Raw genomic sequence first — 23,703 nt, 5'->3', positions numbered from 1 at the left:
TTCGGCCGAACTCGTTTTGACCGAACCCGGCAGGAGACAGTCACTGTGCAGGGTGCTGAAAGAGTTAAACTGGTTCAGCACCCTGGACAGTGACTTCCGATTCCAATATACGTGAACGTGTAAAAAAAAAAAAAGTTCTGACTTACCGATAACTCCCGGCTTCTTCCTCCAGTCTGACCTCCCGGGATGACAATTCAGTCCAAGTGACAGCTGCAGCCAATCACAAGCCAAGCACAGGCTGCAGCGGTCACATGGACTGCTGCGTCATCCAGGGAGGTGGGGCCAGATGTCAAGAGAGGCGCGTCACCAAGGACGCGTCACCAAGGACGCGTCACCAAGGCAACGGCCGGGAAGTTCTCGGTAAGTACGAACCTCTTTTTTTTTAAACAGGTTACTCGATATGGTGATCGGAATGCACTGTCGAGGGTGCTGAAAGAGTTACTGCCGATCAGTTAACTCTTTCAGCACCATGGACAGTGACTGACGTCGACTAGCCTCATCTCTATGATGGCGGCTGCGCGAAAATCACGCAGCCGCGCATCATACACGGATGACACACGGAGCTGTCAAGTGCCTTTTGCGCACGCAAAACGCTGCGTTTTTTGCGCGCGCAAAACGCACACGCTCGTGTAAGTGAGGCCTTAAACCCATAGCAACCAAATCACTAAACAGTAAACAATTTCAAGTGTTTTTTTTATTTTTCAGAGCCCTTATTCATTAGGAAATACCAATTCACAATGCACACATAGGTATCCAGTGCCCTAGTTCCCATATTTCAAAGGGAAAGAATCCATAAATATGTCATGTCAACTAACATCTGAAACCAGCAGATGTTCTGCTATTGGTCACCCTTCTCTAATGTCAAAATTAATTGGTTCCAAGTGACTAGTACTGATTTTTTTGTTTCATGGGATTTGCTGCAGTGTTTAGGATACATATAAGACACAATATGTATCCCTTCTTTTCACTGTCAGGGTCAGTTCACATGGAGTTTTTTTGACACGTTTTTGATTTTTGACGCGGAAACCGCATCGGGAAAACGCGCCAAAAGACGGTTGAAAATGCCTCCCATTGATTTCTATGGAAGGCGGAGGCGTTTTTTTCCCCCGCGAGCGGTAAAAACGGCTCGCGGGAGAAAGAAGGGATATGCCCTATCTTCGGGCGTTTACGTCTCTGACCTCCCATTGACATCAATAAGAGGCAGAGAAAGCGTATTTCGCTGCATTTTTTGCCCACTGCGCTCAATAGCCGTGCGTGCAGGCCGTGTAGGCAGAGCAAAATCTGCCTCAAAATTCTAAACGGAATTTTGAGGCAGATTTTCTGTCTTCAAAAAAAAACTCGTTTAGAAAATGCACCAATAAATGTCATTAAAAAAAAATACAAAAACAGCAACATAGGTCCTTAAGGAGTGGTTCACACCTGCATTGGATGGAGGCTCCATTAGGGATTTCTGGAACAGGAGCGCAGAATGCTGCGCTATTGTTTCTGGTAAAATTCAAGAAACCCTGATGAATACATCTTCTTTTTTTTTTTTTTTATGTGTATCAGTGTGTTTGGGGCAACTTTCTAATAACTTTTTATTAAAAATTATTTTTACTTTTTGAGATACAGCTGCTTTGTATCCTGCATATAGAGCAGCTGTATCTAGCGCTGAAACCTCTATCCGCCAGGTCAACAGGACTGATGGGTCCAGTGTCAGCGGGTCCTGTGTGTCACTTAGATGTAATTGATAACAGGTGGATCCTGTGAACCGCAGGACCCGATGATACTGAACCCGTCAGTGCCGCTGACCTTACGGATGCAAGTTTCTAGATGCAGCTGTTCTGTATACACTATACAAAGCAGCTGTATCTGAAAAAGTCACGTCCAGAATTATTTTGACAGTGACAAAAGTTTTGGCATTTTAGCTGTTTACCAAAACATATTCAATTAAGAGTTATATAATCAATATGGGCTTAAAGTGCAGAATCTCAGCTTTAATTTGAGGGTATTCACATCCTAATTTGAGGAAGGGTTTAGGAATTACAGCTCTTTAAAGGGGTTTTCCAGCTTCTGACAACTGATGACCTATGCACCGGATGGGTCATCAGTACATGATCTGCGTTGGTCTGACACCCAGGCCCCGCACAGGTCAGCTGGTCCGATGCCACCATGCACCGGACGTACAAGGCGGAAGCAGTTAGCTCCGGCCATGGAATAGCAAGTGAATAGGAGCAGACCTGCAGTTCTGCAGCACGGCCGCTATGCTATGTATGGAGCCAACTGCTTCCAGGCGCCATCGATAGCATTATGTGCCACAACATCCGATGCCCGCAGGCCACCGGAGCGGCTTATTGGTGCGGGGTCCGGGTGTCGGACCTGCACTGATGACATACTGATGACCCATCCGGTGGATAGGTCATCAGTTGTCAGAAGTTGGACAACCCCTTTAATATGTAACTGCCTCTTTTTCAAGGGACCAAAGGTAATTGTACAATTATCTCAAAAGCTAATTAATGGGCTGCATGGGCTATTCCCTCGTTAATCCATCATTAATTAAGCAGGTAAAAGGTCTGGAGTTGATTCCAGGTGTGGCATTTGCATTTGGAACCTGTTGCTGTGAACCCACAACATGAGGTCAAAGGAGCTCTCAAAGCAAGTGAAACAGACCATCATTAGGTTAAAAAAATAAAGAAATCTATCAGAGAGATAGCACAAATGTTAGGAGTGGCCAAATCAACAGTTTGGTACCTTCTTGAAAAAAAAGAGCGCACTGGTGATCTCGTGAACTCCAAAAGGCCTGGACGTCTACTGAAGACAACCGTGGGGCATGATCACAGAATTCTTTCCATGGTGAAGAAAAACCCCTTCACAACATCTACCCAAGTGAAGAACACTTTCCTGGAAGTTGGTGTATCAGTATCTAAGTCTACCATAAAGAGAAGACTTCATGAGAGCAAATACAGAGAGTTCACTGCAAGGTGCAAACCATTAATTAGCCTCAAAAATAGAAAGCCAAGATTAGACTTTGCCAAACAACATGTAAAGAAGCCGCCCAGTTCTGGAACAGCATGAAACTTAGATCAACCTGTACCAGAATGATGGGAGGAAGAAAGTATGGAGAAGTCTTGGAACGGCTCATGATCCAAAGCACACCACATCCTTTGTAAAACATGGTGGAGGCAGTGTGATGGCATGGGCATGCATGGCTGCCAAAGGCACTGGGTCACTAGTGTTTATTGATGATGTGACTAAAGACAGAAGCAGCCGGATGAATTCTGAAGTGTTCAGGGATTTACTTTCTTCTCAGATTCAACCAAATGCAGCAAGGTTGATTGGACGTCGCTTCACAGCACAGATGGACAATAACCCAAAACATAATGCGAAAGCAACCCAAGAGTTTTTTTAAGGCAAGGAAGTGGAATATTCTGCAATGGCCACGTCAATCACCAGATCTCAACCCGATTGAGCTGCATTTCATTTGCTTAAGACACAACTTAAAGGCATGGTGTTGCCCGAAAAACATGTTTTTTTTTTTTTAATTAAACATTTAGTGTGTGGGTGATTAAACATTGTTCAAATTTTTTTTATTTTTTTCACGAGTCAGGAAATATTATAAATTATTTCTAATTTATAATACTACCCATTTTTGGTCACTAGATGGAGCTATTTCCCAAAATTGCAGCATTGCAACATTGGGTTAAAAGCTCTCGCTCTAGTGAGCTCTCAGCATCCCCCCCTCCTTTATCCTGGCTAGTGCCGGGATAAACGAGGGGTTTGAACGGTGTAACCTCCTACACTGTGTGTCGCCATTTTTTGAGCTAACACACAGCGTAGTAGGTTTACATACAGTAGTAAACACACACAAACACGAACATACATTGAAATCTCTTACCTGCTCCTGCCGCCGCGGCTCCCTCCGGCCCGTCCGCTCCGTTTGCTGCCGCTGTTCCATGTGCACAAGTCCGGAAGCCGCGACCGGAAGTAGTAATATTACTGTCCGGCCGCGACTTCCGGTCCACAGGAAAATGGCGCCGGACGGCGCCAATTTCGAATAGGACTGTGTGGGAGCGGCGCATGCGCAGTTCCCACACAGACGCCGTACACGGCAGTCAATGGGACGGGAGCCGTTCGCAGTCCCTATGGGACTGTGGCTGCCGTATTCCATGTCTGTGTGTGTCGTTAATCGACACACACAGAAATGGAACAAAAAATGGCAGCCCCCATAGGGAAGAAAAAGTGTAAAAATAAGAAAAAGTAAAACACAAACACACAAATGAATAAAAACGTTTTTATTAAAGCACTAACATCTTTAACATATAAAAAAATTATTTGCCATGACACTGTTCCTTTAAAGAGGCTCTGTCACCACATTATAAGTGGCCTATCTTCTATATAATGTGATTGGCGCTGTAATGTAGATTACAGCAGTGTTTTTTATTTAGAAAAACTATTATTTTTGACGGAGTTATGACCTATTTTAACTTTATGCTAATTACTTTCTTAATAGACAACTGGGCGTGTTTTACTTTTTGACCAAGTGGGCGTTGTGTAGAGAAGTGTATGACGCTGACCAATCAGTGACCAATCAGCGTCACACACTTCTCTCCATTAATTTACTCTGCACATAGTGATCTTACTAGATCACTATGTGCAGCCACATACTCACACATTAACGTTACTGAAGTGTCTTGAGAGTTAATAGACATCACCTCCTGCCAGGACGTGATGTCTATTCACAATCCTGACACTTCGGTAAGGTTTGTGTGGGATTTACAGCACAGCAAGCGTAATCTCGTGAAATTACGCTGTAAATTACATTTTACAGCATGATCTCGATGTGCTGTGCTGTAAGTCACACACAAACGTTACCGAAGTGTCGGGATTGTGAATAGACATCTTGTCCTGGCTAGAGGTGATGTCTATTAACTCTCAAGACACTTCAGTAACGTTAATGTGTGAGTATGTGGCTGCATATAGTGATCTAGTAAGATCACTATGTGCAGAGTAAATGAATGGAGAGAAGTGTATGACGCTGATTGGTCAGCGTCATACACTTCTCTCCACAACGCCCACTTGGTCAAAAAGTAAAACACGCCCAGTTGTCTATTAAGAAAGTCATTATCATAAAGCTAAAATTGTTCATAACTCCCTCAAAAATTATAGTTTTTCTAAATATAAAACACTGCTGTAATCTACATTACAGCGCCGATCACATTATGTACAAGATAGGCCACTTATAATGGTGTGACAGAGACTCTTTAAGTCAGAAAGACCAACAAACAAGCAACAACTGAAGACGCTGCAGTAAAGGCCTGGCAAAGCATCACAAAGAAGGAAATTCAGCGTTTGGTGATGTCCATGGGTTCCAGACTTCAGGCAGTCATTGCCTGTAAAGAATTCTCTACAAAGTATAAAAAAAAAACATTTTATTTATGGTAATGTTAATTTGTCCAATTACTTTTGAGCGCCTGAAATGAGGAGGCCGTGTAGAAAAATGGTTGCAATTCCTAAACGTTTCACAGAATATTTTTGTTCAACCCCTTGAATTAAACCTAAAAGTCTACACTTCAATTTCATCTCAGTTGTTTAATTTCAAATCCAATGTGGTGTGCTTGAGAAAGGTTCAGGTTTTATATATATATATATAAATATATATATATATATATATATATATATATATATATGTATATATATATATATATATAACTTTTTCAGATACAGCTGCTTTGTATAGTGTATACAGAACAGCTGCATCTAGAAACTTGCATCCGTCAGGTCAGCGGCACTGACGGGTTCAGTATCATCGGGTCCTGCGGTCCATAGGATCCACCTGTTATCAATCACATCTAAGTGACACACAGGATCCGCTGACACTGGACCCAACAGTCCTGCTGACCTGGCGGATAGAGGTTTCAGCGCTAGATACAGCTGCTCTATATGCAGGAAACAAAGCAGCTGTATCTCAAAAAGTAAAAATAATTTTTACTAAAAAGTAATTAGAAAGTTGCCCCAAACACACTGATACACATTTAAAAAAATAAAAAATAAAATAAACATGTTTTCAAAAGGTATACATGCCTTTAAGTGATAACCCCTTTACTATAGAAATGTTGAGTTCTCTTCTTGAGTCAGGTTGCAGGTTGATAAGTGATATGGTCTGTATAACAGTGCAGAAAATTATTATTACCCTGCTTTTTTAGACTTCCAATTGGCATATCTATTTAGGCAGTGACAAATAATTTACAGAACAAGATAACTTTTTGTACTGCAGTTTATATAGTGGTGGGGTCTTTATAGTTTAATATTATCAGGTGTTTACACTACTGAATTAGAATTTAGTTTGTTTTCATAAGAAGATGATGTTTTGTTGCCATAATTGTATGTTTTACTTCCAGCTGTGTTAGACTAATCCTCATGATAGTATCAGTAAGTAACAGGATTCAACTGGGTTTCACAGATGGCTCATTGTAGCAGATCCACTGCAGGAAGCAGAGGAGGGAGTATTGACTGTGTCACAAAGTGACCACTCATTCTGTTTATGTGTTTTACTTTTTTAGAGCAAGCATGGCAGAGCAACTGGAATGTGACGGAGCCGTAGACTGGGAAGAAAGATGTATAGCCCTGGAATCCCAGCTGATGAAGTTTCGTACACAGGCAAACAGAATCCGGGAATTATTAGCAGAGAAGGTAATGTTACACAATGTACTCTATGCACCATTTAAAGGAACAGGAGCGTGAAACTTATACTGAGTGATGAACTGTCCTCATAATGAAAATTATAATACTTAGAATTTGAATTATTTAGAAAACTTAAAGGGTAACTAAACTTTTAAAAAAACTTTAGACATGTCATAGTGACATGTCAAAAGTTTTGATCGGTGGGGGTGCAAGCACTGATCGCTAAAATGAAGCAGCACAAGTGCTTGGGTGAGCGCTATGACACATAGTTTCTGATCGCTTTCCTCAGAAAGCCAAGCAATTGGTGTACGGGCTCAATAGAAAGTCTGTGAGTCCGTACACCGCTTACTCGGCTTTCCGAAAAAAGCCGATCAGAAACGAAGCATACAGCGTTTGCATGAGCACTTCTGCTGCTTTGTTTTAGTGATCGGTGGGGACTTCAGTGTTCGGACCCCGCCAATCAAAACTTCTGACATGTTAAACGTTTTTAAGAAAATAAGCTGATTAAGCTAAATTGACATTTCAGAGACATGTACCGACAAGTATCAATTTTTGAAAGGGACTCTGATCCATTATTTATTGGGTTGTTGAGTAGCATGTGCTGTGCATTCTAGCGCATGAGTGCATTTCTAAGATATGCTTAAAGGGGTTGTAATAGGGAAGTGTCCCCAGCTCTGGACCGCTCTCTATGAGCCAAAGCGGAGAGCCTATAACAGCAACAAAAGCTGTCATTCTGGCTGACCCAGCCCATGCATATTTTACATGATCGGCCATTCACTTCTGCTGCAGGGGAAATATATGGCCAGCAGAAGCTTTCCCCCGCTAAAGTTATGTGTTGTTTGCATGAAACATCCACTTTAAAGAAATATGTAAGCGGGTGCTTCCTTGCCCACTGATCCACCTCACCGTTTTGGCCATCAGCAGTAACCATGTGCAATGTGGAAAATAGAGGCCCTCTCGGCATCTGTAATGCTTACGTGGAAATTTGAGTGTGGGGGCTCTATGCTGTGGGGGTTCTTTCATTTTTAGCATCAACATTTTAGAACTTTTTTTGTTTATGGAAATGTTTTTTTTCTTTACTTCAGACAAAGCTTACATTTTCTACTGGAATTACACAGTGTGATACTGTCATACTTCATGCTATGTTTCCATATAGTTATTTTGAATTGTTGGATGAATCAACCTCTTTTAGGAACATATTATGAAAACATGAAACATGATCCATAGATATATGCATGACATTATGTGTTGTAAAAATTGCTATTTAAAGATTTTTATGCAAAAACAAAAATGTTGCATTCATCTGTCATCATTTTTCATGGTTCACAAAGACTCCATGTTACCCGCAGAATGTGTCAGAACCATTGCATAGCAATAATGTAAGAATGCTCAGAGTGATAACTGCAAATCTGCCTGGCCCTGTATATTCGGCTGTCACTAAATCTCCTCCAGGCTGCCTCCTGTTTCCTGTAAATTATATAAGGAAATTGTCAACTATTCATCTCTTTCCCTCCCTGCACTGACTGGAGTTTGTGCATTGCCTTGACATGCATGCAGCTGCACAGTTTACAGTCTGCAGCCTCTCCTGTGCCTTTGACCAGTATCTGTAACTCTACAGCATAATGATAAAAAATGTAAAGGCTCCATATAACTTTACCTTCTGATGAATGGGAACTGATCATACATCTCTATGCGATGGCATAGAGGCCATAGTCTGGGCGAGGCCTTATGGGACCCATACCAGAATTACTTGCTGCAGACAGTGATTTCTACATTCAAGATGTCGGTCGAAACTGGACTTCTATTCTGAAAAGCAAGATATAATGAATTGTGCTGCAGTTTGCTATCACCTGGTGGCAGTAAATGTAGAAACAGGTAAATGTTGAAAAAAGGTAACCAATAGCAGTCTTCTCACAATGACATCCCCTGTCCATAAGCCCTTGTCACGTAGGGTGCGTGGACCCACTGTCCGTACCGCCTTAACGGTATGGCAGCTGGCCAACAAGACACAAGTAAAGTCAATAGTTTGAATAGGTGTACCTTTGGAAACTTCAGACAGTAGCAAGATAGGCTCAAATGGAACCTTGGCATCAGATAGAAACCAGGTGTGGTGTAACAAGGCAGATGTAGTACTCAGCACAACACAGCTCCAATTCTCAACGGCACTAGGACCAGGATAGCAAAGGTTACAGGAAGCAGGAACGGGAACACTGAGAGCTGGAAAACCCGTCAATGGGACGGGAGCCGTTCGCAGTCCCTATGGGACTGTGGCTGCCGTATTCCATGTCTGTATGTGTCGTTAATCGACACATACAGAAATGGAACAAAAAATGGCAGCCCCCATAGGGAAGAAAAAGTGTAAAAATAAGAAAAAGTAAAACACAAACACACAAATGAATATAAACGTTTTTAATAAAGCACTAACATCTTTAACATATAAAAAAATAATTTGTGATGACACTGTTCCTTTAAGGGACCATTTGCAGAGAAGAACAGTGGTAACGACAACAACACTCAGGCAATGCAGGAAGGGGCAGGGCCCTTCTTATAGTCCAGGGTGCTCATGGGCTAATTAGGTTATCAAATTTAGGGGCGCGCTGGCCCTTTAAGACACGAGCGGTAACCAGCGAGTGAAGCGGAAGTGAGCACTTGCGTCTCCTGAGGAGGAGATGCGGGCTAGCGCTCACTGAACCATGGGTGCGGCCGTCAGGAGGTGAGTAAACCTGGCGGCTCGCGGCCATGGTTGTTACAGCCCTATTAGGGCATATTGGTGTCAATAAGGGGTTCCCCTGCTCTGGATCCTGCTCTATGGGCCTGAAAGCAACCAACAGTGAGTACTACGTACATTTCCTCTGCAGTGGAAAGGAATTGCAAGACGGGGCTTCCTAGGTGGTTAATGGCTAATTGTCGGGGCTTAGAGAAGCCAGACTCATGGCAATCAGTATTTTTTTTACTCCAAAAGGGCTTGTCTTCCTGAGACAACCCCTTGAAAGGATTGGTTTCCACCTAAATCTCGCTTTATTCAATATCCTATGATATAATATCAGCCAATACTCAATCCGTTAAATTTTCTCTGAATCCAAAATCCGGCAAAAATAAAAAATATATACATTTTTAAAATGACTAAATATATTTGTGGTGAACGTTCTTTATTATGTGGGCTGACACTCAGTAAGTGTCAAGAAAATGAAAGCATTAGTATGTTCACTTTTGTTGATACTACAAGAATATATAAGGAAATTAACTAATGTGTTCTTATTAGAATGACCCCCTTTTAACAACGGGAATGTTTTTATAAAGCAGCTGAACTTCAAATTCCTTGTCGGTACCTTTAAGCCGGCAGGCACAGTCTATTTTATGACAGTCTGTGTTCCAAAACAGCAGCTTGCACAATGGTGGAGAATATGAAATTCTTATAAGTCCTTCATATTAATATCAGAATGTTCCATTATCTACAAAAGATAAATTCCAATAACAACATCTACTCTATGTTAGAAATGCTTTATGTTTATTTGCATAGGTTCCCCAGAGCTGTACCTACACCTTAAAGAAATGTTTTATGAAGTCCGTCTTTTCTCCATGGTTCACACTTCTACTGAATGTTAGGTAGTTCGTTGATACATGTTTGCTTTTCTTGACAATTGATATGCTATGGATTAACCATACAAATCCCAGCACTCTGATTATATTAGATGTAGCCTTTGTTTTTTAGGAGGTTTTCAGCCTCTGTTATGGGAAACCAGTTGGCCCCTATACACAATGAAGGTCATATTTCGGTAGAAATAATAACTTCCTTATAGTGAAACCATACAATGACGTCTTCTGTATCCTAGTTGTGTAAAGGGGATAGAAAAATAATATTGCAGGTCAAATGTTAATCTCATATGAGATATGTTGTTTCCGGCCTCTAGCAGACAGCTGCCTCTTTTTCCTCATTGTATCACCGTGCCTGTACTATATACTTTCCTTCTTTCTCTATCTCTCTGGTTTCACATGTTGGTAAAGATGAGAGCCGAACCACTACTGTATCTACAAGTGCAAGAAAACATTAATATATGCGGCTTTGATACTGTTTTACACAAATGTCTTCTTCATCATATAGTAATAGCGTTTCCAGGGCCAGATCATGGTTGTCCGGGCCCCTTTCTCGGTAACAGTGTATTATAGTTCTTGTAAAACCCCTTTACTAACTGATACCTCTCTTGGTTATAGCAGTGGCCAGTCACTCATCCACAGCCACTAAATTTCTTTGCAATACACAATATGTTAGTAAAAGTTGCACAATTACCTCTTTTGCCACATATTGTTCACTATTTCCTTTTCAACCCCCATGACTTGTCTAGAGAGAACCAGAAGTAACTCGGAGACAAAGGGTCCAAGGTGGTGGAGTTCCATAGGCAATTTCCCCTGCCCGTCAATAATGCCACCAGCACTTTTTGTTACTGCCTTTTGCTGAGCAAGTTGATCTCAAGTAAAATGTAACAGGGGTCAGAGTAAAGTTAAGAATTGGCCCCAGCCACTTTGTGGTCAGTAAGCTAAATAATGCCTAATGTCCCAGTGGGCCCATTCTCCCTCTGGGTCCCATAGCAGCTGTTATGGCTGTAGAGCTGCAGTTATGCTCATGGTATTGATTCCCCTGTTTCTGGTGTCCCCTATTGGACAAATAGTTTCTGCTTCTAAATGGAGCTATTCGGGTAAGGCTCTGTTCACATACCGTTGAAGCCTTGCTTCGGAGGTAGTATATGTAAGGAGGATTTCACAAACTATACAACAGAAGGCTGCGACATATACCTCTATATAGGCATACATCGCCTAAAGGCTCCCATAGAAAAGAAACAAATACAGTGCAGTAGCAGATTATATGCCGATGTATAATTGACACCCTATTGGCATATGCCAAATGAAATGGGGCCCTAAGGATACTCCAAAAATAGGTGTTGAACAGAGCCTAAGAGAAATTTTTAGGTAATTGCTGTATATGCAATGTTATAATGGACATACTTTTTCTTAGCAATGCAGACGTAGCATAAATACCGCAGATTTTACGCTACAGATTTTGTTGCGGAAAATCCGCAGAATGAAACAGTAGCAGCGTAAATGCTGAGGGGAAAAAACGCTCTGAAATTGACCCGCGGTGCGTTTTTTTAATCTGCAGCATGTCAATAGTATTTGCTTAAATGCTGCTTATTTGTTGCGGGTTTTTCCCATTGAATTCAGATGTTGCATTTTTGCGGAAGAACAACAGCGATTCCGCCTCAAAAACTGCAACTCATTAAAAAAAATATTATACTTACCTACCCAGAATTCTGTGTTTCTTTATCCAGGCCCGCTTTTGTCTTGGGATGACATTTCATCCCATGTGACCGCTGCAGCTAATCACAGCCTGCAGCACTCAAATGGGATGAAACGTCATCCCAGGAGGCCAGGCTGCAGGACGGTCGAGGGACACATCGCCATGGCTACGTAAGTATTGCAATTTTTTCTTTTATGTGCAGTTTTCCACAGCGGACATTACGACTGAAAAACTGCACCACAGCGTAAAAGCACACAGCGTATCTGCCCTGTGTGAACATAGCCTTACAGTAAATCATTTTAACCCCTTAACGACATGTCATGTACTAGTACTTGACAGTCGTTAAGGGGAAGTATGGAGCGAGCTCACGGGTTGAAAGCGCTCCATACACAGCGGCTGACGGCTGTGTTATACAGCCAACACCTCACTGCAACGGGCGGAATCAAAGATCGCTTTGATCCTGCCCGTTTAAATGCTGCGATCAATCACGATCACGGCATTTAAATTGTTAGAATCCAATTGAATCCCCCCTCCAGTGCACTATCACACCCCCCACGATGTGATCGTAAGTTGCCGATGGTTGTCATGGCAGCCTGGGAGCCTAATGAAGGCCCCCAGGTCTGGCATCTTTATACTACTTTGAAGCCCTGCCTCTGGCAGGGCTTCAAAGGAGCCTGTCAGTGTCACGATATACTGCAATACATGAGTATTGCAGTATATCATGCAAGCGATTCAACGATCGCTGGTTCAAGTCCCCTAGGGGGACAAACAAAAAAAGTTAAAAAACAATTAAAGTTTTTTTTTAATGTTCCCCCAAAAATATATTAAAAGTTAAAAAAAAAAACTTTTTCCATTTTTTCCCTATAGCAATGTTAAAAAAAAAAGTTAACATAACTGGTATCGCCACATTCGTAAAAGGCTGAACTATCACAATATAGCATTGTTTAACCCGCTCGGTGAACGCCGTAAAAAAAAATAATATTTAAAATATGCAAATTGAACTTTTTTGGTCACCTTAGCTCTCCAAAAAAATGGAACAAAAAGTGATCAAAAAGTCAAATGTACCCCAAAATGGTATCGGTGAAAACTAAAGCTTGCCCCACAAAATATAAGCCCTCACACCTCTAAATTAATGGAAAAATAAAAAAAGTTATGGCTGTGAGAATATGGCGACACACAAATAGTTTTGTTTTTCTAAAAGTGGTAAAACATAAAACAAAACATATACATTTGGTCTCTTCGTAATCGTATCAACCTGTAGAACAAGGTGAATATGTAGTTTTTACCGCCTGATGGATGCTGTAAAAACAAAACCCCAAGAAAATGGCGTAATGGCTGTTTTTTGCCCATTTCACCCCACAAATAATGTTTTTCCAGCTTCCCAGTACATTATGCAGTACAATAAATGGTGCCATGAAAAACTACATCTTGTCCCGCAAAAAACAAGCCCTCAAACCGCTATGTAGACGAAGAAATAAAAAAGTTATGGCTTTTTGGAAGGCGGGAGGAAAAAACGAAAATGAGAAAACTCAAATTGGCTGTGTCATTAAGGGGTTAAACATTTAAACAATTTCCGCCCATGATGAACAATTTCTCAGAATTGTTGAAATATTTGAATAAATGTCCATTTTCATACAGTTGCGTTGTAGTTGGTTCTTCTCCAGTTTCTTACCTACACTGCAGGGTATAAATATGACCTTGCACTCTGTGAATGGAAAATAAAGTGATTTTAGGTGTTGTTTTTAGCCTGATGTATATTTTTCCACCTGGTTCTGGTGCAGAATATCAGTTGACATAGGAAATATTTGTGTTAAAATTCGTTGAAAGTTTACCTTTTATTATTATCTTGTCATAACAGCTGATCCGTCAGCAGGCAGCCCATCTATATTTATTGGTGCTCGGTTCGTTTTAGCGTCGCAGGGAGCATCTGACTTTCAATGAAAGATACTTTGTTAGAGGGTGAATTTGGAAGCATAATGTCTGAGAGCGGAATTTCAAGACTCATAGGGGGAAATTGGCCAAGTTTGCCACATGTATCAGTTTTCTAAAAGAATATTATTCCAAATCTTCATTTTTTTCTGCCTTCATGGCCTCATCAGCAAATATGTGGTTTTATTGAATGGACTGTTCTTATATTTTCTTAGTTTGATTTCAAATTGTAAGTGTTTTTTTCCAATGTTTTAACCAGCGGTAATCAGGACCAAAGAAAAATGCAGCGGGCCCCTACTTGGGGCTGGCAGTGGTTCTTGTAACATGATGAGTTGTTATTGTCAATGTGTGCATATAAGGCTAAGTTCACACTACCGTTACTATAAGTTTACCTCTCTTCCGTCAGAGGAAGAGAGGATCGATACATTAAACGGAAAGCAAAGGTTCCGTTACAATTTCCATTGATTTCAATGGTAATTCTTTTGTATCAGCTGTTTTCCGTTTGTCTCCGTTCGCTAGGTTTCCGTTTTTTTAAACGGACACAAAAGTGCAGTCTGCAGAATTATTGTTTCCATTCAAAAATATGGAAACCTAGCGAACGAAGACAAACGGAAAGCAACTGATACAAGAGAATTACCATTGAAATCAATGGAAATTGTAACGGAACCTTTGCTTTCCGTTTAATGTATCGATCCTCTCCTCCTCTGACGGAAGAGAGGTAAACTTATAGTAACACTAGTGTGAAAGAAGCCTTAGGCCTCATGCACTTGACCGTAGTCATGTGCACGGCCGTGATTTTCGGGTCGGCCGGCAGCAGACTGTCAGCTGCGAGCCGCCCGAAAATCACGGGCCATGCACATGGCCGCGACCATTATTTTCAATGAGCCCGGACCGTAGAAGACGGCCGTAATAAGACAGGTCCGTTCTTTCTGTGGTGCGGGCTCCCGGGCCATGCACGGACCGTAAAAACTACGGTCGTGTGCATGGCCCCATAGAAATGAATGGGGCCGCAATTCTCCCGTGGATTTTCGGGGGAATTGCGGCAGAAAAAGCAAGTTCGTGTGCAAGGGGCTTAAAGGTAAACCCATGGTACCACTCCTAGGAGAGTAGACGCAAAGATGATACAGTGTGAAATATACCTAACAAAATTTCCCCCAGCATTTATCCTGGGGCTAAAAAATGTACTACTGCTGTAGTCCCATTTTTTTTATAGGAGTGAATGAGGAAGGGCAATCTCCTAGCCAGGTGGACAATCAAGGTCAGGAGAACCCTGATCTCGGCACCATGTAACAACAAGTGTATCGTATTCTGTCGGAACTAGGGTGTCGTTTTTGTAGCATTTTCTCCCACAATTTCATAATTCCAGCAAAACTGCAACGATTGCAACGATTTTGAGGTCATTAAAAATTGTAGCAAAAAAATACCCCTAAGGCCTCGTTCACACGGCAGTATTTAGGTCAGCATTTTGCATTAGTATTTGTAAGGCTTCGTTCACATCTGCGTCGGGGTTCCGTTCATGGGTACCGTCAGATCTTTCCGTCAGGGGAACCCATGAACGGAAACCAAACTTCATTTGAAGCCCTGCTTATTCTGGGAAGAGGAGTCCAGTGGGTGGTCCTTTTCAATGATTGACAGCCTTCCCTGTATAAGTATGCACTCATTGAGAAAGACTTCCCACTGGACTCCTAAATCCAGCAACGTTGATTAATGGTTAGTGGTTGAGAAGTGTTATAGAGGGCAGGGATGAGGCAAGGTACTTCAGCTGGAGTTTGGAGGTAAATGGTAGCACTTCTGTAGAGCCAGAAAGAGTTTGATCACAAAAGATTAAATATTTTAATGAGGTCTATGGGAGTCAGTACTCGAAAGCTCATAGGTCCTCAGGCGGTCACACTCAGGGGCCTCAAGTGTGAGCAAAAGCCAGAGGGTCAGATGTTGGGTACTAAAGTACTAACTGCACTCTCTGAACTGCCAGTCAGTCCCTTCCTTTAACTTATGTTTCACATGTAGCTGTGTTACTTCAAGGAATTCCTCACAAATTCTTAGAAGTGTTCCTTCCAGACAAATTTTAGGTTTAGCCTCTGAATAATGTATGGAAAGTGAGCCGGTACTTGAACAGGGAGTATCCTTAAAAAATATTGACGTTTAGGTCAGACAAAAATCTTCCTGTCTATGGGCATCTTCAGATACAACAGATGTCTTACTTTAGCTAGAATTTTATCAGCCCATTACTATTTATTCTCTCAAGATGAGCAAGAGCTGCAGCTGTCGGGTTGCACTCCCTATGGGTGGAATAACATTATTATGCAGACATGGGGGTCTTACCATGCTTGTCTATGGAAGATTTCCAGAACCTATCTCATGTCTATGAAGAACACAGCACACAAAGATCTGTGTTAGGCCACATGCACGCGACCGTAATTTTCATCCGAAATGACACAATTTTTAATTACGGATGAAATTGCGGACCCGTTCATTTCTATTGGCCACAAACACCTTTACGTATATTTACGGCTGTGTGTCCGTGTCGTATGAAAGAATCCGCAAATTATAGGACATGTCCTATTCTTGTCCGCAATTGCGGCACGGACTCGCCCATAGAAGTCTATGGGCGCTTCCACAATTGCGGACGGCTACAGATGTGTATCCGTAGCCGTCAGATCCGTATTTGCAGACAACAAAATCCCTTATGGTCATGTGCATGAGGCCTAGACATTTTTTATTGGAAGCCTCTCAACTTAAAGAGGACCGGTCATCTCTCCTAAAATGTTTGTCTTGCATTCCCCATGAAATAACAGTGCTGGTGCATCTTTTCTTAGAAAACTGGGGTGTGCAGTTCCTCTGCTATTCCTCCTGGACATGTATGTATACATTGACAACTGGGTGTTACCATTCCCCTTGTCAATACGGTGTGTGCATACACAGTCAACACTGTGTCAGAGTGTGTTGTAACAATCCTATAACTATAAATAACATCATAACTTTATTATGCGGGTTGTTTCGATTACGGCAATACAGAATTTATATAGTTTTTTTAACGTTGTTCTACTTTTTTTTAAATAAAGAAACTTTTGTTAAAAAAAAATATTTGTTTTGTGTCGCCATATTCTAAGAGTTATAAAGTTTTTCTTTTTCAGCCGTCGTAGCTGTACGAGAGCTTATCTTTTGCAGGAAGACTTGTAGTTTTCATTACCAGTTTAAGGTACATACAACTTTTTGTTCGCTTTTTAATAATAGGCATACACTGGTAGACATGAGGGCCTTTCATTAAGCCCCTGACTGCCGTGGAACCCTCTCTCTGAAACCACTTAGATACCGCTATTGACTGCAGCATCTAAAGGGTTAAACGGTCAGGATCGCCTAAAGCCTCCTTCACACAAGGTTTTTGCCTGCCGTTTTAAACTGCATGCAAAAACACATGTAATATCGTAAGCATATTTTAAATGTTACATGTGTTTTTTATGCTGTTTTTTCATGTCTTTTTGGTGGTGTTTTTGATTTAGTGTAATTTTGCACATACATTTTTTATGGCGTTTTTGAAGTCCTGCAGAGAAGCCTATGAAAAAAAGGCTAAACTACAAAGAGCATGCTGAGTTTTGAAAAGAAAATCGTAACTGAACCCAAAACTGCATCAACACTGTGTATGTGATCCTTTCCTAAGGCCAAAATCATACACACAGTTTTGATGCAGTTTTCAATAAATTTTTCTGAGCCAAAGCCAGAAGTGGAATCAAAACGAAGGAAAGGTATAAAGAAAATACTGATGCATCTCCTTCCTTTTGTGTCCACTACTGTTTGGCTAAAAAAACGGAGCCAAAAACTGCCACAAAAACGGCATCAAAACTGTGTGTGTGATTCTGGCCTTCTGTGCGTAGAACAACACATGCGACGGGCGCAGGGACACTGCTCAATTTACTTTAAGGCACTGACCCTTTTACTAGTTAAGAGGAATGGGGGGAATTCCAAGCATGTTTAGAACAAATACTGCCGAGATCTTTTTGTTCACTTTGCTGTGACCTGAATGATGTCATGTAAGCGATTCCCTTATATCCCAAATCCAACTGTGTATTTTGTATCTGATGTCAATGAGAAAGGACAAGTTAGCAAATACTGAATCAGTTTGTAAGGCAATGTGCACATTATATGGTCCCATGCACACGACCGTAAAAATTGTTCGGAACTGCGGACCGCAATTACGGACCCATTCACTTATATTGTCCACGGATACCTTCCCGTTTATTTACAGGAAGGCATCCGGGCCCCAGAAGTGTACCACAAAAAATAGGACATGTCCTATCTTTTGCTTTTTACGGGCTGTGCTCTTATTCTTTGTATGGAAGCACGGGCCGAAAATGCAGGCGGATGTCTGCGGCCGGCCGTGCATGCAATCGCGGCCCGTGATTACGGGCACAGCCGTGTACATGCGGCCTAAGGCATAATGGATAATGAAAGACAATAACAGTTTTTTTATTTTGATCCGATTTTTCATTGGATATAAAAAAAAATAATGGAATGCCAGGTTATCTTTTTTTACAGGATAGAATATCATAGCAGACTATGCTATTCTATCCGCCCAACCATTGCCTGATGCAACAAAGGCTACCTGATAGCAGCTAATAGCATTTGCCATAAGAAAATGTGTTACATACTGTTCCAAAGCAGAAATCAATATGAGGGCCCCCTTTATGATGTTTGGTTATGCCATTCAGGACAGAAGGACCTGGTGCTTGTTCCCTCTGCTCATCCCCTTTCCATGACCCTTGTGCATGTTCCTCCTTCCTTTATTTTCTAACATTATAGTGCCTTTGTAGAAGAGAGTCCTTCATAGGTTCTCCCCACCTTATAGGCACCAACCATGATTGGGCCCTCTCTCACCAGGGGCCCATAGCAGCCGAATGAGCTGTCTTAATTTACATACACCCTTGGCTGGGGGGAAATCTTCACTAGCTGAAGATCGCTACCACTTATCAAAAGCAAATAAGGAAATATTATCTTATATACGGCCCCAATATTTGAGGTGGTGTTCTTCTAGACGAGAGGTACATTTTATACACGGGACCATTAACGTCCATATTTAATAACTGCATTACAGGAGATTAAAAATATATATGTCATCTATATGTAGGAGCCAACACAAACATTATCTAGCCAGATGATGGGCCTCAACTGGATAGGAGCTCTGCTTCTCTCATTGACCCTATATGTGGGGAAACCAGGATAACAACTCCCAAAGGCCCCCAAAATGACCACCGATTGCTCTTGTCACATTTGGCAACACTATGAACCCAAACCACGAACTGCAAAAATGCAGATACTTACTGGGTGACTAATGTCCATAGCAAATTTACTCATAGTTGTCGACTGTGCATGTCTTAATGATGTATCCCTGGAAAGTGCTTATTTACAGAGTGGGTTATGTGGGTTTTGCTTGGGGTGTAGTGGAAAGTTAAAGCCTAGTTCCACCCAAATCCTAAAAATTCAGATACGACCATAGTTAGCCCCGATATCCTTCTTCCCACATTTTACACTCACAATGATCCAGTAAGCTGTTGTTTTTTTGGGGGTTTTTTTTTTATCTGTAAATTTTGAAGAGGGCAGAGGGTTCTCATAGTCTTTCAGACAGACCTGACAGGCCACCCCAAGGAGCACTTTGACTATTTCCAAACTTTTTTTATTATACACTCTGTGAATTTAACATGAAATAAGTAATAATAAAAAAGTGACAGAAGAAATTAGTTTTTTCTCTATCATTGTCTAAATACTCTCCAATTGTGAAGAGGTTAACATATATAATATCCTCTACAGCAAAAAAAAGTCAGTCTGTAAACACAAGCACCATATAAATCAATAGTGTACAGGAACATATAATTATAGGGAGGAACAATTCTACTGGTATTGAAACCACACAAATAAAAATAGATTCATTAAAATAGCTCAACATAACACCCCCGAAATACATACTTAAAAATGATACCAATAAAAACTAGAAGTCATCCCGCAAAAGACAAGCCCTCATACAGCTGCATCGGCGTAAAAAGAAAACAATTATGGCTCTTAAAACATGGCGACACAAAACAAATAATTTTGAAAAAGTGTTTTTACTGTGTAAAAGTAGTAAAACATACAAAATCTATATAAATTTGGTATCGCCACAATCATAATGACCCACTAAATAAAGTTATTATGTTATTTATACCACACAGTGAACGCCGTAAATCTAAGACGCAAAAAAGAGTGGCGAAATTTAGTTTTTTTTTCCCATTACCCTCCAAAAAAGTTAATAAAAGTTAATCAATAAATGATATGTAGCTCAAAATGGTGCTATTAAAAAATACAACTTGTCCCGCAAAAAAAACAAGACCTTATACAGATATGTTAACGCAAAAATAAAAAAGTTATAGCTCTTGGAATGCGACGATGGAAAAACTTAAAAAATAGCTAAGGTTTAAAATAGGCTGGCCATTAAGGGTTTAAACAGACAACCCATCGATATGAATGGGAACTATGTAATGCTTCATTTCTCCTGTAGTGGCACTGCAGGAATATTGAACACTTACTGCTATGTTCCCCCAAATATTACAGCTGATCGCTGGGGGTTCCACACAGCTAATTTAGCCTGGGAAGCACAGTCAGATAAATGGCGCCCATGTACAGTAATGACCGTCATCTCTTATAAAGTGACTGTACGTTCTGGCTCACAGAGTAGGCGTAATAGGGCATATAGACAGGGGTTGTCTTCATGAGACAACCTTTTTAATGGAACGCTAATGCAAAATCACAACAAAACATATATCACATCTACTGAAATATAAGAAATTAAAGTTTCAAGTTAAAACAATTCAAAATAAATTTGGAAGAATCACGAATAATTATGACATTATTTTGTATAATTCTATTGTAGAACGTGTATGTTTGCTTTGTGTGTTTATTTTACATTTCCTTCAAGACCCAGCAAATATGGTTTTGTTTCATTAAGTATGTCTTCAGAAAACAGGAAACAATGATGTGCTTCATTTAAAATGTCACTCTGCCCTTATTCTTAGAATTACTCCATTGCAGCGGGATGTCTTGTCAGTGCTTGTGGGATTCCTAAAAGAAAAAAAGAATGTTGTTTAGTAGATGTTATTTTAAGGGATCATGGAGTGAAAAATTACTTAATCCAGATTTATAATTTAGTAGAATTTCTATTGCTGATTAAATTCTTAGCGAATCAATAGCAACATGCAATAATGCGGTGTACCACCATGTACCGGCCGCAAACATCTAAAGCATTACACACAGGAAACAAGACGAGTGGGAATATAGGGGTCATTGTGAAGTTAGATCACATGTGAGACCGATGTATACGACACACTGTAATTCCTGTCATGTGTTCTGGGGTACTGTGCAACAAAAGAAGTCAAGTATAAGTCGTCAAAAAGTATAAAAAGATCTACTCTGCTCAGTTCGAAAACCCATTTTTATATACTCTATTAGGGCATTCTGAGTTAATAGATCGAGATCCCCTCTTCAGGAACTTCATCTCTTGGCCAGAGTGAAGAGCGGCTAAAAAGAGTGCCTTTCGTTCTGGAAAACCTGTCCTGGATAACATGAACAACCCGTTGATTTGAATGGGCACTTTGTAGTACTTATTTCCCCAGTGGCGGCGAAGGTTGATGGGAAGTGGTGGGACCACATATTCAGACTTCTTACGGACTGTCCATGAGCTGTGTCCGGTATTGCAGCTCGGTCACAAACAAGCGAGCTGCAATACTAGACACAGACTATGGACAGGAGTGGCGCTGTTTCTAGAAAAATGTAGACCCCTTTTAAGTATTCACTTCAAGGTGATATTCATGAACACTTCTTGTACACTCTTGTACACTTTTCCAAGTATGAAGAACATTAGACCATACAAATTATCCAACAACGAAAGTTGCCCTAACATAACATGTGAACAGTTTATCTAGAAGTAAATCTGCCCATAAAGAGTCTACCTGCAAATTCCAATGTAAGTTAATTATTCAAGGAACAGATCAGTACATATGACCTTCTACACTTTTTTCAGTTCCTGAGCTAACCCAGCACTCTCCGTAAATGCCAACTTTGTATGCCTCCCCACATTTGGCAGCATTCCCAACCCTGCTGTTTCAGCCCACACTGAAAAAATTAAATAAAACAGAAAGTAGTTATGGTTACTCATTAATTTCAAGGCTGCTGAAATCATTCTATATATAGATGATGTGCAGAAAAATGAAAACAGTTTAGATAAAAGATTTGGGAATGTCCTAGGCTCGAGCACGAGGATTCACGAAAGCGTGAAAGTTCAAAACTCCATAAAACTTTGATACAATAATTAAAAAGAAAATAAATGGTCAGATTCTGCACCTTGTAAATATCATAGGATCTTCTGAGTTCTAAATAAATAGGGCATTTCCCTTTGAATTTAAAAATAAAGTCACCAGTTAATATAACTCTAACTTTTTTTCTGTCTTTCACATTATTATTTTTTCTGGGTAAGACCAGATACAATCGTATAACCCCTCACTTGTGAGATGTATTGGGTCTGTACAGGGTTTTATACCGCTGGATGTAAGAAAGAATGTTTCAATTCACTGACCACAAGCAGAGATTTTGAAAATGGTGAGAAATTGAAAACCAAAGATTAGAAAGTTACATAATTTGTCATTATACAGTGTATAAGCTTTATTTCTATTAAAAAAATGGAAAACTTTAAACAGATTGTTCTCTCCAAAGCAGACATTGCGTAGACCTACAGGAAAATGGTGGTTGTACTAAGCTGCTAGACCAGAACCAGTAAGCAATGGTCATAAATTGGTTATGATGGCCATAAATCTAAGGCCACTGTTCGGCTGACAACTTTGCCCACCACCATTCCCATTATTTCATTTGGGGAGAGGGGAGAAGCCACAGACAATTCTTGCAGTAGTTTATCTTCCAGGAGAACAAGGATCGGGCATGTTGAAATCAAGCACACATACTCATTTTCCCCATTTACTGCCGGAACAGTCTGGAGACCCCCACATACATCTAATGTGTATGGGCAGCTTTAATCTCAGCTAAATTAAGCTACTGCAGCTCTCAGCTTTACGTTTATACCTCCTAGGAGAGCAATGTCTTTTAGGCCTTATGCACAGATCCTACATATGGAGTTAAAGGCTATGTACACCCTTGAGGGGCATTATTATTATTTTTTAATAATCAGGTCAGTCAGTGTGTTTGGTATAACTTTCTAAATAGTTTTCATGAAAAATTTGTTTAACTTTTCGAGGTTCAGATGCTTTGTATTCTCTATACAGAGCAGTTGTATATTTCGCTATGATCTGAATCCGTCAGTCCAGGACCCGACGGGTCCAGTGTCAGCGGGTCCTGCGTGTCTCTGACACACAGAATACACCAGTAGTCGATCACATCTAAGTTATAAATTTAGATGTGATAGATTACAGGATGACAGGAAAAGTATTTAGCGCTACATACAGCTGCTGTATAGAGAATATAGAGCAACAGTATCTAAAAAAGGCAATAGTGGTGTATAGTGTAGGTATATCCAGCACTCAGGATAAAAGTTATAAGGTTTATTAGGTCATATTTAAAACAAAAAGGTTAAAACAAAAAATCCCGGGACCCGGGATAAGCTATGATTAAGGACCTCACTGGTCTGAAACGCGTAAGCGTGGTCCCGTGATTTTTTGTTTTAACCTTTTTGTTTTAAATATGACCTAATAAACCTTATAACTTTTATCCTGAGTGCTGGATATACCTACACTATACACCACTATTGCCTTGATTACCTGCTGTCGACACAGGACCAGTTTGGGAATATC

At 40.7% G+C, this 23,703-nt stretch overlaps 1 protein-coding gene across 1 annotated transcript in view; it reads left to right on the top strand.

Annotated features, from left to right (window-relative positions):
- PLEKHH2 (pleckstrin homology, MyTH4 and FERM domain containing H2) overlaps window positions 1-23,703 on the top strand; it is a 128,990-nt gene that overhangs the window by 14,308 nt on the left and 90,979 nt on the right. The window contains exon 2 of the mRNA XM_075864581.1: window positions 6,540-6,669. Coding sequence (XP_075720696.1) covers window positions 6,547-6,669 — 123 coding nt within the window. The 5' untranslated portion in view covers window positions 6,540-6,546. The remainder of the gene's footprint in view (window positions 1-6,539; window positions 6,670-23,703) is intronic.

The sequence above is a fragment of the Rhinoderma darwinii genome, chromosome 4, assembly GCF_050947455.1.
Source record: "Rhinoderma darwinii isolate aRhiDar2 chromosome 4, aRhiDar2.hap1, whole genome shotgun sequence".
NCBI lineage: Eukaryota > Metazoa > Chordata > Amphibia > Anura > Rhinodermatidae > Rhinoderma > Rhinoderma darwinii.
Note: the sequence above shows the minus strand (reverse complement) of the source record. Positions and strands in the feature narration are given on the sequence as shown.